At 33.4% G+C, this 16,439-nt stretch overlaps 1 protein-coding gene across 1 annotated transcript; it reads left to right on the plus strand.

The window, feature by feature from the left end:
• The first annotated feature begins 14,997 nt into the window (after nucleotides 1–14,997).
• Nucleotides 14,998–16,216, plus strand: LOC149179672 (deoxyuridine 5'-triphosphate nucleotidohydrolase-like). Its single transcript, XM_089418034.1, has 3 exons — nucleotides 14,998–15,377; nucleotides 15,474–15,565; nucleotides 15,737–16,216. Exons 1-3 carry the CDS (start codon nucleotides 15,013–15,015, stop codon nucleotides 15,979–15,981), a joined length of 702 nt encoding a protein of 233 aa, XP_089274160.1. The 5' UTR covers nucleotides 14,998–15,012; the 3' UTR covers nucleotides 15,982–16,216.
• Nucleotides 16,217–16,439: the final 223 nt, after the last annotated feature.

Here is a 16,439-nt window from a genome sequence, read left to right on the forward strand (position 1 = left end):
ACATATATGTGAAATAAAGGGATTTACATTTTCATTCATATGTATGTGGAGCCCACATGAACAAACAGTGAGAATAAATGATAGGGATAAATGACATGAGAGGATTAACCCCAAACAATCGCAGTAAATAAAATAATAATAATGACAATATTTATTAAGAAATTAATCAAAATTACATTCTCAAAGATGTTTGCGTGCCACACTTTGTCCCATAGTGCTTAAATGTTGTACCTAGGCGATTGTGAATAATTCTAGAGCTTGATGGAATGTAAAACATAAATCCTTTGAGTTCTCTAAGATCTCAACAAGAAAACATAGTCTGTCAATGCCTCCAAACCTAGCTATGGCATGCCAACTACCCTTTGTATTTGGCAGCTCAAGGCGACCCTTTTCTTGAAGCACATTGCAATAACTTCAACAAATCACCATATCAAGGGGTCGATACCACAAGGATAAATCATTTAATCAGGAGTTTAATGCATTCCCAAAACCATGTTAAATATATCCACATCAACTACTAAAACCTTATATGATCATCGTTGTTATAAATATTACATGGTGTTAATTATGCCACATCTAATGTATAACCTCTACATTTATAGCATAACATGTTGGTAACCTTTGCAATATGAAACAAGTCGAGGATTTCGAGGAACACCAATACTTTGTGAAGTATGTGTGCCTATTTGTATAATCTGGTTAGCGCCACATGTTCTACATCACATACAATGATCCATCCTTTTAAATATGAATTAATTCAACCACCTTCAAAACGTATATTTGTGCATAAAATCTACCATAAGCGAGATCAAACTTCTTATATCAAACTTTTATCAATATGAGTTAAATAAAATTCTTACTATGCACTAATACCATATGCCTTTAGATATACTATACCACATGTGAGGTGTGGTTGTCACATTTATGAGGTATATCTAATTTTTAATCAATAGTACTTCAAATACATTTTGACTTGTGTTATTGATTGAGGATAGATATGTTAACTATGTAATGTACTTAGTTGTGTAGAGAATAAGGTTTGGTTTATTGCAATTCGTATAATATAAAGTCCAATGTTTGGGTGGGTTAACCACCAACTCTTTTTTATTCTATGACCTCTTTTCAACCTAAAAGAAACAAGGACCCTTTTATGAATTGCATGGTAAGCTAGATACATTTGTAGTTATCATGAGAAGTAAACTAATTGTATACTATCTAAAAAATAATTGTGGATTCCAATTTATTACATTGTTAGATCCTTATATCTCCTATCTGTCTTGAAGTATGAAAAAACCCATTCTTATCAAAGGACTTATTGGATCACCATTTGTAAAGTCTATTAATAGTTTCATTTAGAGTTTTTGCATCCTTTGTCATAACATAAACAATTTTCATATTAAGATGCCTTATAAAGAATTGATGATTGGAATTGTTATGACGCAAATTATAATGAGAAACCCCTTATAGCAACCTTTACAAACAAAAAATGGAACAAGGTAGCATATTGATTTCCTTGTTACCCCCATGGAGAGGAGACACTCCCTACCATTTTGATTTATGTTTCTATTTGAGCTTCTTTTTAATTCTTTTTTTAGGAGAGAACTAATGAATGTATCCAATGGTTTGTGTTTTTGTAGCTAGGTGTGTCAACCTATATATTAGTATATATGAGTGTATAGGCCAACATATTAACATATATATGAGTAGATATAAAAGTATATATATTAACATATTATATTGCTATATATTAGCATATATATGGACATATTATGTTGGTATATATACCACTATAAATGCCATTAGTTGTGTACTAGTATATGTATTGAATACATATTTATGCCAATATATTAATGTGGGTCCTTATTGGGAAAAATTGGAAAATCAAGAAATCTGGTCTCTAAGTGGAATGTGGTTGCTCCAATAGTGTTTCAGATTGTAGGGATGGGTCCTACGACCTTGCTAGTGGGCACAAGAGAAAAATAAGGCCCGTATGTAACAACCCTGGTGAAAATTCCATGTAATAAAAGTTAATAAAGGCAAAATAATAACCACGATTATGGGACACTTATTCCAAGCTGAATTTTGGGCAAAAACATCCTAGTGTGGGTGTTCATTTGGTTTATTATGGCTAAGAATATTGGCAAAGGCAATGGAAAGGCTTTGGAAAGGAAAAATGGTATTTTTGACAATTTATTTATGAAAATAATGGAAAATAGGAGAAAGGAAGGTGAAAGGTCACATGTTGCATGTGAGGAGGAAAATGAAGGAAAATAACAGAAAATGAAGAAAATAGAGGTCTCATTAATAAAAAGGCTTCTAAAGATCCGTTGGTACCTTTGGTCAGTTCAATTTTGGATCTCTCTCTCTCTATTCTCTCTCTCACACACTCTTGGACACCTAGAGTTTTTTTTGGAACACTTCAACATTGGATCAAGAAAAGCAAAGAAGGCAAGAGGAAGCAAAGATCAATCAAAGAAGAGCAGGATCAAGCGACTACAATGAGATTATTTGCAGGTATCAAGTTGCATGTATGATTTACTTAGCATTTTTGGCATGCATGGTTATGCATGTGTGTATTTTTCTCTCTTGTTATCATTGACATGGGTTTTGTCAGGTGTGACAATGTTTTTCAACCTAGCCTTGCCATTTCTAGATAGCCATGGTGTGATGAGGTTCTCATGTTGTGGTTGAAATGGATTGTTGGATGGATTCAAAATTAAGTGAGGTAGTCTCTAAAAGAAAGAACACATGACCTAGTGATCCTTGAATTAGAGTTTGGATTGTGGTAAAGCCTTGGCCTAGTAACCCCTGAACCGGACCGTGGGTTGCGGTAAAGCCAGATTTTTGACACCCCGGTGGGCCTAGGAATCCTCGACCGGTGAATGGTTGGATATAAGGTAAAGAGTAGAGGTGGGTGCCCTCAATCAGGCCTAGGAATCCTTGGCCGGTGAATGGTAGGATATATAGTAAACCCTGGAGGGTGGAGTCTCAGTTTGGCCTAGGAATCCTGGATGGGATATACGGTAAAGCATAGAGACTAGGAGAAAGGAAAATTTCTCACATTGTAGGTGGAGAAATCTGGTGGCATCCATGCTTGTTAAGGGCCTAGGGATTCAGTGGGGATTGTGGTAAAGCTTGGTTCTATTGATGAGGGTGAGGTGGTTCAGCCTCAGGAAGCCTTGGTCGATTTTGGTTATGAGTCCCACATTCATGCTTAGAATATGACAAGAGGGTGATTTGTTGAAAGAAATGTTTTGTTCAGCCAATCTATGGTCGGGTGGTACATGGAATTCCCAAACCTGGTTGGCTTATGCATTCATTAATAAGAGTTCCTTCACCTTGGCATTTCATGTGTAAATGTACTAGTTTATATGTGTATTTTATGGTTGTTGTGTCCTTGTTATTCTGTTGTTTTTATGTTGGTTATGAGTATGTTTTATGACAGTGATGATGTCTAGCTCTCCTCATGTTTTGATTTGTATATGAATAAAAAATGAATATATTACCTAATAGATGATAATCCAACTAATGTGATAAGTCATCAATGCCTCTTAGCGATTCTTAGATAAATATGAGACCCCTATGCTTAGATCTGTTGTTATAACTTGTAGAATGCATATTTCTGACATGTTTGATGAAATGTATGTCATGGCTAGTAGGGGTCCAGTCAAGTCATTGATCAAATGTTTGAATTAGTACCTTTGTCTTAGTGTTATTTATCATTTCTGAATTTTTCATGAAGTGTTGGGTAGTGGCCTAAGTCCTGGCATTGAAAACGTGGTACATAATATGGGGTTGCTGACACAAAAATATCTGAAAAATTCCACAATCACTGGATTTCCCTTACTGTGGGAGCAACTGGAGGCCTAAAGTCACATGCATGGCTTGTCAAGAGAGCGACTAGGGAGTTAGATCAATGAAAAGTTAAGTTTCCTCAGGGGTTGGTCACCTAGAAAGGTTGGTTGGCAGCATGTGTGGAAGGCTAGTTTGGTTTTTTTTTGTCAATTTCACTTCCTTAACTATACGTGGGGCGTCAAATCACATCATAGTAGTCTCTTGTTGCATGTTTACCCTAGTGGACTAGGTAGCTTGGGTAAATTTGGGAGGATGGCGTTACACCTTAGGCCCTATATGGAAATTCTAGGGACAAAGATACATGAAAAAGAGCTCAAACTAGAAAACATACCTTATATAGCATATCATCATTCTTAAAGTGGGATATGGGCACTGATATGACGTTTTGTGCACTATAGATGAGTCTGAGACCATGGTTAGGGAATAAAATGAGGGGATTGCACCCTACCTAAGTTTTTTGAGTTTATGGGCTATGATCAAGGCCATGACCGCAACATAGACACTTTAAAGGTGATCTTTTTTATATAAGATGGATATGGATATGATTAGGAGTTTTTGTACAATAGGGATGTGGGTATTGGGGCCTTAACCATAACCAAGGGAGAAAAACAAGGGCCTTATACCATAAATGGATCTCTAAGGCTCAATGACAATGGCCATGACCTCAAATGGTAATACATATCCTTTATAGGTGATGTTAGTCTCAAAGTGGAACATGGGTACAATTATGAAGTATTTTGTTCTAGGATGGTTGTATTAAGGCATTAGTCAAGGTCAAGGGAGGAAAATAGGGCCCTTATGCCCTTTATGAATCTTTAAATGATCAAGTACCATTAACAATGCTATAAACTACAAAACATGTACTAGGGTTCAGGGGGATATAAGGAATGTATCAGAAGAGTAAACATTATTAAACATAGGGTAGTGCCTAATCTTATGGTAAGGTCTTTGATAATGAAAGAACGTATTAAAAAAGTTGATATCATAGATAGATTAGAGTGAACTTTGATGAAAAGCAACTTTCCCACCTTTTTTCAACTAAGCCGAGGCCCTTTATGCCAGTCATGTAGTAAATATTGTCAACACCAACAATAAGCCTTAAATGGTGGCTAGTTATTGTGGTCGTGACATTCTATCCTACATAATAAATGTCTTGTATCAACCTCAACTTTCATTATTACCACTCCTTCCATGTCTAGAGCTACATAAAATAGAAGTTAGTGGTTCCCTCAAAGGGAGACAATAGTCATAGTGGTAGAGGGATCACTACAACATGGATGATGCCTTATTGTAGCCTGTTGCCATATTAAAATGATGACTTTGAAGAATCACATTATGATAGATGTAAATCTATGAAAACTCATTTAAGGTTGCTTCCACATGAGAGCAAGCTTAGGTTAACCTCTATATAGTTGCTTATATTAAAGATATACAGGCATAAAGAAACATGAACAAAGTCATGTGGATAAAAGGAAGGAGAAATTAACATGGATAGTAAAAAATTGTGCCATGATAACAATGTTATTATAGCCATTAAAACAAAAATAGAAAAGAAACCATAAATTGAAAAATAAATATAAAATAGGTGAAATAAAGAAGAAAATCTACTTAAAAGAAGTAGAGGTATAAATATGTATTCAATACATATAGTAGTACACATATGTTGGTATGCACAGTAGTATATATACTAACATAACATGTTAGTACATATATACTGGTATATTACCAACATAACATGTTGATATATAAACCTTTATAGATACGATTATATGTATATATGTGTGTGTGTTGGGCTATATACTAACATGTTACTAGGTATATGTTGGCATGTGTCCTAGTATACATACTGATATAACATATATGGGGGGGGAGAGAATGAGAGAGAAGTGTGCATACCAACATATACTTAGTAATATATATATATTGGAGTCAACATTAGTAAATGGAGGGAAATGCCTAATCTTATGGAAAGGACTTTGACAAGGAAAGCAAGTATTCAACCAGTTGATATAGTAGACATATTAGTGTTAATCTTAGAGTCAACTTCGATGAAAATTACCCCTTCCAGGTAATTTCAACTAAGCCATGACCCTCTAGGCCAATCAAGTAGTAAATGTTGTTTGTGCCAACAATAAGTTTGAAATGGTGACTAGTTATTGTGGGCATGACACTCAATCCAACATAATCAACTCCTCCTTATATGGGCCTTAACCTTCATTACTGTCACTTCCTCTCTCTCTAGAACTCCCTATTATTTGAAGGAAAGATCATAAGCCTCTTATAACCCTAAGCCAAAAATACACTAAGAAAAACAGTTAAGAAATAAAAGAGTAACAAAGCAAATGTGCCCAAAAAAATCTAAGTTTCAGTTCCTAAATTTCTTGTAGATACAACCACAATTCTAAAAATACCCCATAAACTTTGCAAACCATAACAAAACATCAAATAATAAATATAAATAAGTAAATGATCATTAAAAAAATAATAATAATTTTTTTTTCAAATGCCTCTTAAATTGATTTAAAACACAATCTTAATAATACATTTTACTATTAATTAACAATTTATATAAAACTAACAAACTCCTTAACATATTAAAACTATATATAACAAAATTATAATCTTATTTTAACATAATTAAAATATGATAAAACATTAAAATGTAAAACTTTAGATACTTATAAGAAAAATAATACAAAAGACACAAAAGCCTTGTATTAGAAGAAATATACATTTCCGTAAAAAAAAAAAACACATACACGACATGTTAATTAAAAAAACACATACACGACATGTTAATTAAATGTGGTTATATTAGATATATATTTGAGTTGATGTTGATTGTATATTTTATTTTAGTGTAAGGTTTAATTTCAAAGTTAATAGTAATTAGTTTTTTTATAACTTGAATTTATAAAAATAATTTAAATGTGTGATATCATAGTATATAATGATGTTGATAAGCATGTTTATTTTGGAATAAAGTTTTTGGAATTTTAATTTAATTATGAGTAATTTCTAGAATATTTTTTAATAATATACACAAATGGACAGTTGAAATTTATGTTTAAAGTATTTGTGTCTATTTTAATTAAATTGATTAATTAAAAAAATATCATATAAATAAGTGTTAATGACTTATAATTTTGGGCATGTAGTGTTGATAAGTAATGGTATTGACTCACAATATTGTAACAAATAATATTTACAATTTAAGAATTTTCATGGTAAAGTGGAGGTGTAAATTTACATAATTAAGAATCTTGTTTCATTTTAAAATGTATATTTATGTTTAATTTATATATATGATGATGATAATGATGATGGTTAATGTCCAGTGAGACAAAACTTTGGTCCATCGGACTTAAGAAACAAATTATTTAATTTGATTTAAGATTTTATTCCTATGCTCAAAATGTTTGGAGAGAAGCCTCCCGAGCTCACTATAATTTTGACATCGTAAGAGGCTAGGAAGGTCAGTATTGCAACAAAGATTATGAAACTGAGATCTAATGTGGTTGTACGCGGTGCACTCTAAGAGGAATTGATTTTCATCCTCGATGTTCATATTCTCACAGAGATGGTAGATCCTTTTCATCCATGGTGTTTTAGGAATTGCCCAACGACGTGTTTCACTATGGAGCTCATGAGAGTTTGTTCTAATCTTGGCTATATTAATTTTCTTCTTTGAGCTAGCTAAAACAGAGAGATACTTTTGATCTTCTAGGGTGGGGTTGATGACCTCCTTATAATATCTTAATTTTCTTTTCGCTGCTCAATCTTTCTCACACCACATTTTTTCGTTGAACTTAGAAGTAACAATATTTTTCATGTTATTAATGTTTTGCAATGCAACATTCTCGTTGATCTTCCAATGGTTTAACCAGGCCCTGGTGTCTTTATACCAACCTTGTTTGAGCCTTAGGTGGTTTTGGCTGGAATTTAAAGCTAGCTTAGGAAGTCTATGGTCTCCTATATTATTGAGTTTGTGCTTGTACAATAGAAGCCTAGTCATAGCTAGGCTCTCAATAAGGGAAAGACCCACTTCTATAAGGAGAATAGGATAGGGTGTATTGCTTTTAATTTTGAGGTTATACGTTATAAAACGCTTTTGGATTTGCTCAGTCTTTCTCCAGGATTCTCTACAGATGTTGCAACCCCAAACCTCACATCCATATAAGATAACAGGAGTGACTAAAGTTTCAAAGAGGAACTCCTTTCTATCCCACATTACTAGGTTTGTGGTCTTACAATTATTTTCAAGCCACTTGAGCTTGTGATGAATCAATTCCTAGGTACTTGTAAAAAGACACTTCCTCCAAGTTACTATTATCATACATAAAATCAACGTAAGTGTCCTTCTTGGATTTGATAATCATAACTTTTATTTTGTCAGTGTTAACAGTGATACCCATGGTGGAACATAAATCCTTAAGAAGCCATACCCATCATATTTTCACTTTTTAATTAAATTGATTAATTAAAAAAAATATCATGTAAATAAGTGTCAATGAGTTATGGTTTTGGGCATGTAGTGTTGATAACCAATGGTATTGACCCATAGTATTGTAACAAATAGTATTTACAAATTAAGAATTTCCATGGTAAAGTGGAGGTGTATATCTCCATAATTAAGAATCTTGTTTCATGTTTTTAAAATGTATCTATATATATATATATAAAATAAAATGATACTTTAATTAGTTTTTATGATTTTTGATCATTTTAGAAATATGAGATATGTTATAAAGTAAGTATTTTGATTTATTATAAATTGATGTATATGGGCAATTTACTAACCATTTAATTTATATAGCAACATTAGTATAGTGAACTTTATAATTAAACTTAAACATATAAAATAGTAAATTTTAAATAGATGTTTAAAAATAATATATTGATAACTCAAATGAATAATTAAAATATTTATAGTAAAATGATTACTTCCAAATTTAGTAAAATCTAAATTCATAACCATATACTCTCATGACAACCCAGAAAACATATAAAACTGTTCAAATTGATTGCTTCTATAATAATGAAATTATAATAAATAATATGTAAATAAAATATTAAATAAAAAGTATTTTAAAAAAACAGTTTTAAAGAAATTCTTAACCGGTGAAAATCAAATATTTTATCAACTCCATTTCTCTTAAATCAAATCATGCTATTTCTAAATAAAATTTTCCCGTTGACTATGAAGAACAGGATGCCCTAATTTTAAAGAGATTTCATATTGCCAAAGTTTTTTGTTGGAACTCTCCAAAAATCCCCTCTTAATAATTTTTATGTTGGAGCTCTACAAAAATCCCATGCTTAATAAAATAATGTTTATGAAAAAGATAAACACAAGCAAGCAATTGACAAATCATAAGAAATCATGCTTGTAACAACTTTTGCAGGAAAATATTGCTCATTATCCTCTAAAGATTTCAGAAATCAAATGTGAAATAAAGTAATTTGCATCAGGCATGTGAGGGCTCTTAGGAACAGTCTACAGGTAACTTTCTAACCAGATATTATAAAGAAAAAATGCAGTAAGAATTCCTCGCAGATTTTGAGGAGGTTTTTTTGGCCAGTGATGTTAATAATGGTTTCACTTCCTTAAAATTGCACGCCAACCTTAATCTCCAATGAGGGGATCTCTTTCTCCTCGGTCAATGTATATTTTCTTCGGGCTTTTTCATGTAATAATCCGCCACAGCTGGGATGAAAAAAACAAATTGTACAATGTTGTTACCTGGGCAGAAAGATAAGGGAGAGACGTTCAAGATGATCTGCATCATCTGATTTAGAGATTTGAAGATTTTTTATTTTTTTTTCAGAGAAAAAAAACCAACATAGCTTTATATTAAGAGTATATAAAGATCATCAATACATAATCGGATGAGGCATAGAAATGTCCGGTCTCCCTTTTAGAAAAAGCATACAGATAATCCATAGAGGCGATATATGCCTATCATCCTTAGCAAAAAATAGATGTCAGATAGACCAGATCTAAACACTCAGAAAAGAGAGAAGTGACATATACTACACATCTACAATACCAGATGTTCAAAAAAAGCTCGACAAAGAAATGTCAATACTTGACGAGACTGTACCATATACAGATACATGCAAAAACATATAAGAAAGAAGGGGCAGATACGCCCGGCCATGGAAAAGAGGATCCAACAGACATGATACTGACGATCTTGAGGGATAAAACCTCTTGCAGGAGCAAAACCCCGCAGCATCATATGGCAGACATGTTTGGCATAGAGGCATTCTGATGATAGGAATCATGGCAAGCCAATATACGCTGAAGAATAGCATGGAGAGGTTCCTTAGAGTCTTGGAAAATGTGTGCGTTCCTCCAGTTCCACAAGTACCAGCATGTGATAATGAACAACGATCTCCAAGATGAGGATTGTCTACTCCACCAAATAAAACCTTCCTGAACAGAAGAAAATATGTTGTAAGGGAAACCAAAATATAAAGACAAATCATACCAGATATAAAGGGACGAGGGGCACTGAAAGAACATATGCAAGTTTGTTTCCGTGTCATTGAGGCACATGGAACATCTACTCGGACCCTGCCAGCTTCTCCTTTGAAGAATCTCCCATGTGAGATTTTTGTTCCCAAATAGCAGCCAAGAGAAAATAATCATCTTCAGCGGACATGCAGCTTTCCAAAAACAGGGAGGGAAATGCGGGGGAGGACTTCCAGCAATAACGGAAATCATATCAGCATAAATGTGCTTTACGCTCACAGGTTTATGGAGAGACCATACCAGACGATCCTTTGAACCCGTTCGGGTGATCCCCAAACTATCAAGTCTCGCTTTTACCGTCATCCAAAGAGGAAGCATCGATTGGGGTAAATGCAACTCCTCCCCATCCTTCCAAACCGGAGAAGAGCCAGACCATTCTTTTATCAACTTATCCCACGTAAAACATCCCAGCCTATGAAGATTGCATAACAGTGGATGGGGGAACGAGAATTCCCGGGCAGGTGAAATAGAATCAAAAGCAATAAAAATATTTGATCCGGAATAAAGGTTCCAGCGAAAGTTTTTTATGAAAAAAGGATGGACTTTTCTCAGGCTTTGCCATATCATCGAGCCGCTTCTGATGCCAATGGACCGCCTCCTGTACCAAAATTCTATGCTCTTTCCTTTTAGATATTTCGTCTTTACAATCTTACTCCATGGCCCGTCATCATATATTCCTCTATAGAGAGACTTGCAGAGAAGGGCATTTCCAAAAGTGCGAATGTCTAACAAACCCCATCCACCCGCCCTTTTTGGTTTTGTAATAGAGGCCATCTTGACAAGATGTATTTTGCTCTGATATGCATGACCTCCCCACAGGAAATTTGCAACCAGTCTGTTCATCTGTTTTATAATACTGCTGGGAAGAAAGAAAATGTGAGCCCAGTAGACTGAAAGTTGGCATAGGACAGCCTGAACTAAAATAAATCTGCCAGCTAGAGAAAGAAATTTATATTCCCACCCTGCAATCTTCTTATAAAACCTGTCCAATAGCCATTGCCAATCCCTTTTTGAGTAGAGATTTGAAGATTTAAATGAGTGTTAGCAACAATACATTGCATGGACAAAAAAACGAGTAATTGCATAATAAGAGTCCAATTAATCAAATGCCGTATAAATAAATTAAAATATTATTAAAAAATAATAAAATTAAATATGCAATGTTTGTTTTTTCAACTAAATGGTTATAGGACTATTTATTAGAATTTTTTTCACAATTTTTACCCAGTAGAGTGTCTCTATAAATTTGAACCCACCATGACTAGAGACACAATCATAATATTTTCCTGTATGGCTTGAGTTCAACTCTTTTTTTCTTTAAAGAAAAGATTATGGGCACAATAGAATTTGTTCATACAACTTTTTTTACAATTTTCACCAAATAGAGCATGTCTCCAGAGATTTGAACCCTTTAACTATGCAATGTTACACTATGAAAAATATGTAAATTTTTTTTGGTTAAACAGAAACTAATAGTGACCAAACAAAACGTAGATTGTGTTATACATGGCCTCCTATAAGTATAATAATAATATTATTATTATATCATATTATTATTATCCAATTTTGCCTTGGGTAAGTATAATAATAATAATATTATTATCTAATTTTAAGGTCAGGGCCAACCCAAACACCAAATTGGTGTTTGAGACCCTCTTGTTTGTGGGACAAGGGACCTACCTCCATGCAGCTATTTGACTACTAAGTCTACCAAGGCACACATACTCTACCCCTCAGAGTTTGAACCTGTGACCTCGTAGGAAGAAACACATGGTCTTAACAATTAGGCCGACTCAAGTTGTATAATAACTACACATGGTCTTAACAATTAGGCCGACTCAAGTTGTATAATAACTAAAAAACATAATCAGTTTATTGTGACAATAAATAATAATAATAACAATATTATATTCAAGTTACATAAAACTATAAGTATTCTATCTCTTTCACATTTTTAAAACTATTTAAATTATATACATAATATATGAAAAACAAATTTAACTTAATTTTAAGAATATATATATTTTAAATTATTAAAGCTATTTAAATTATATACATATTTAAGAAGTATAAAACTTAAATTTTAAAATAATTAAAAATATATAATTAATTAATTTCAATAATATATTTAATTTTTGTTTTAATACATAAAAAATTCAATAATATTTTAAATTTTATGTTTATTTTGTTTTTTTCTAAACAAAAATTATATTATATATAAATATTTATATTTTATTTAAAAAATTACATTTTAAAATAACTATTATCTAAAACATTTATATAATATAAATATTTATATTTTATATAAAAAATTACATTTTATTTAAAAAATTACATTTTAAAATAACTATTATCTATAAACATTTATGATGATGATGGTGGTGGTGGTTAACCTCCACTGAGACCAAACTTTGGTCTATGAAACCTAAAGAAACTAATTATTTAGTTTGATTTAAGATTTTATTCCGATGCTCAAAAATCTTAGAGAGAAGCCTCCTAGCTCACTATAATTTTGACATCGTAAAAGGCTAGGAAGGTTAGTATTGCAACAAAGATTATGAAACTGAGATCTAATGTGGTTGTATGCGGGGCACTCTAAGAGGAAGTGATTTTCATCCTCGATGTTCCTATTCTCACAGAGATGGCAGATCCTTTCCATCCATGGTGTTTTAGGCACTGCCCAACTACCCGTTTCACTATGGAGCTCATGAGAGTTCGTTCTAATCTTGGCTATATTAATTCTCTTGTTTGAGCTAGTTAAAACAGAGAGATACTTTTGATCTTCTAGGGTGAGGTTGATGACCTCCTTATAATATCTTAATTTTCTTTTAGCTGCTAAATCTTTCTCACACCACATTTTTTCTTTGAACATAGAAGTAACAATATTTTTAAGGTTATTAATGTTTTGCAATGTAGCATTCTCGTCGATCTCCCAATGGTTTAACCAGGTCCTGGCGTCTTTATACCAACCTCGTTTGAGCCTTAGGTGGTTTTGGCTGGAATTTAAAGCTAGCCTAGGAAGTCTATGGTCTCCTATGTTATTGAGCTTATGCTTGTACAACAGAAGCCTAGTCATAGCTAGGTTCTCCATAGGGGAAAGACCCACTTCTATAAGGAGAATAGGATAGGGTCTATTGCTTTTAATTTTGAGGTTATATGTTATAAAACGCTTTTGGATTTGCTCAATCTTTCTCCAAGATTCTCTAGAGATGCTACAACCCCAAACCTCACATCCATATAAGATAACAGGAGCGACTAAAGTTTCAAAGAGGAACTTCTTTCTATCCCAGATTAAGAGGTTTGCTGTTTTACAATTATTTTCAAAACCAAAATAAGCTTTCCACCCCGCATTAATCCTTTTCTCAATGCTATAGTTCGAGTTGAGCTTGTGATGAATATCAATTCCTAGGTACTTGTAAGAAGACACTTCCTCCAAGTTACTATTGTCATACATAAAATTAGCCTAAGTGTCCTTCTTGGATTTGATAATCATAGCTTTAGTTTTGTGAGTGTTAACACTCATACCCATGGTAGAGCATAAATCCTTAAGAAGTCTAAGTTGCTTATCAAGATTAGATGGACACCTTGCGAGAAGAACAATATTGTCAGCATAGAGAAGAAGGATGATGACTATCCCAAAGAAGAAGGATGATGACTATCCCAACTAAGATGGTGCCAGCGCAACCTGGTTTCTCTAAAATACATTTTATAAAATGTATTTTAGATCAAATTAAAAAATATTGATATATTAATTAAAATTCTAAAATAAAGAACTTTAAGAGTTTTATTTTTTATAATTATTATTATATTTATCTAATTAGGTATGCTATATTCAATTTTTATTAATTTGTAATTTTTTCTAAAGTTTTTATTAAAATTAAATATTTTAAAAATTAAAAATATTTTTTAATTTTTTAAAATCTAAATTCCTGATGTGACTAATTTTAAGGATTTTTAAATAAAAATTATTTAAAAAATTAAAAATAACAAAAGAATCTCAATTTTGCAAAGACAATTTAATACTATAGATTCTGTACATTTTATTTTATTAATAATCAGGGATTAAAAAGATAAAAATACTAGCAACAGGAAGGCTTTATCATGGCTAATGTAAGAGCTTAGTGTACTTCATCATAGCTAATGTACCAGCGTAGCAGCAATGTACCACATACAAAAGCATTTGCAAAGACATGTACACTTATAAAATTTTCCACCAAAACACCTTAATTTTAAATTCATTTCTAAATAACTTTATTTTAAATTCTAAATTTTACATGTTTTAGTAAATATTTTTCATGGTACATTCGTCACGTGTGTTGCCAAACAGACTATCGATGCTCACGACTCTTGTATAATTACAAACTAATTACTCCGAGCTGATTACGAGGAGTACCATACAGCCTTATAGAAGTGTCTCCCGCTAAAATAAAATATTTATACATCTCCAATTAAAACAGGCGCTAAATTGGCATATGAAACAATCAAACTAAGGAAACTAAGGAAAGGATCGGGGATTGCAGAGATTGGCGTACAATTTCCCCCCGATTCATCTGAACCTTTTTGGCGCCAAACTGAAAACTCAGCAAAATTCCCGCCAAATCCATAGTGCACAATATAAAATGCCCAAAATCAGACCCAAAGGGGAAGTGTTGCCAATATATCTGTGGAAGTTAAGAATAGGCCAAGATCACATTATCTACGTGTATAGCTCTCTAGTGGTTTTCTGTTGTGGGTGGGGAACGGCTCTTAACAGCAGGTCAATGGATCCCAGAACAGTCCCAGAGCCAGAGGAGCCTGCCCCAAAGATGCAGAAGGTCGATGCAGGCTACCCAGAGGGCATAGAGTTGAATGGGAACGCCGCGTATTTGAATAATAATGGCGTGGAAGGTGCCTCTGAGCCAGTATTGCGTGTAAAGAAGCTTTCGCCTAATGCTATCTTGCCTTCTAGAGGTTCGGCTTTGGCAGCCGGATATGATCTCTCTAGGTGCGTTTTCAATGTCATCTTATCTTCACATTGTGTCTTGCGTTTGTTTGTTTTTACCCTCTAAACTTGCTGGTCGCTTCTGTCTTGTTCTTGCAGTGCGACTTCTTGTGTGGTGCCCGCCCGAGGGAAGGCCCTGGTGCCCACAGATTTGTCCATTGCCATTCCCGAAGGCACTTATGCTCGAATAGGTAACGTTTTCCCCTAAAATGGCCTTTGCCATTCTTGTGTTTTTGGTAAACTTAAATGTTTGGCAGTGGATTTGAACATAGGTTTCCTTGGGTTTTTGAATCTGGAAAAGGGTTTTGAAGTTGAGCGGTTTTGGCTATTTTGAAGAACCAATGTGGGTTTGATTTATGCAGCTCCTAGGTCTGGGCTTGCTTGGAAGCACTCGATAGATGTTGGTGCTGGTGTCATAGACGCGGATTATCGTGGTTCAGTAGGTGTGATTCTCTTCAATCACTCTGATCAGGGTTTTGAGATTAAGGCTGGAGATCGTATTGCCCAGTTGATTATTGAGAAAATTCTCACCCCGCAGGTTCTGGAAGTGGAGGATTTGGATTCCACTTTCAGGGGAGTTGGTGGGTTTGGGTCTACAGGGGTTTAGATGTAGTTTTCTTATGAAATTCTTTGCATCTGTTATCTAGGCCATGTAAAGGTGAAACTTGCCTCCATATTTTCACCATTTTTGTAAAATGGATGGCCATTGTAATATCCGTGAGAAAGTCGTTCTGTTTTTCTAAAATCAAATCACGAACTTTTCCAAATACTATATGGAGTCCAAAGACTTGCAGATATGGAATATTTAAAGCTATCAGATCACTATTTTCTTTTCTTTGTTATTGTGGAATCCAAATACTATATGTTGTCCAAAGACTTGCAGATATGGAATATTTAAAGCTATCAGATCACTATTTTCTTTTCTCTGTTATTGTGGAATACTCGAGCTATTAGATAACTGCTTTCATTTCTTTATCACTAGGTTGGGTTTCAAACACTTGCAGTTAATAATATAGATGGTGGGCTTCATGTGTGACCTCTGCATATTTCTAAAATCATATATAT

Source organism: Pinus tabuliformis, chromosome 3_2 (assembly GCF_031772625.1).
Source record: "Pinus tabuliformis cultivar Carrire ecotype Pingquan chromosome 3_2, CPIR1, whole genome shotgun sequence".
Lineage (NCBI taxonomy): Eukaryota > Viridiplantae > Streptophyta > Pinopsida > Pinales > Pinaceae > Pinus > Pinus tabuliformis.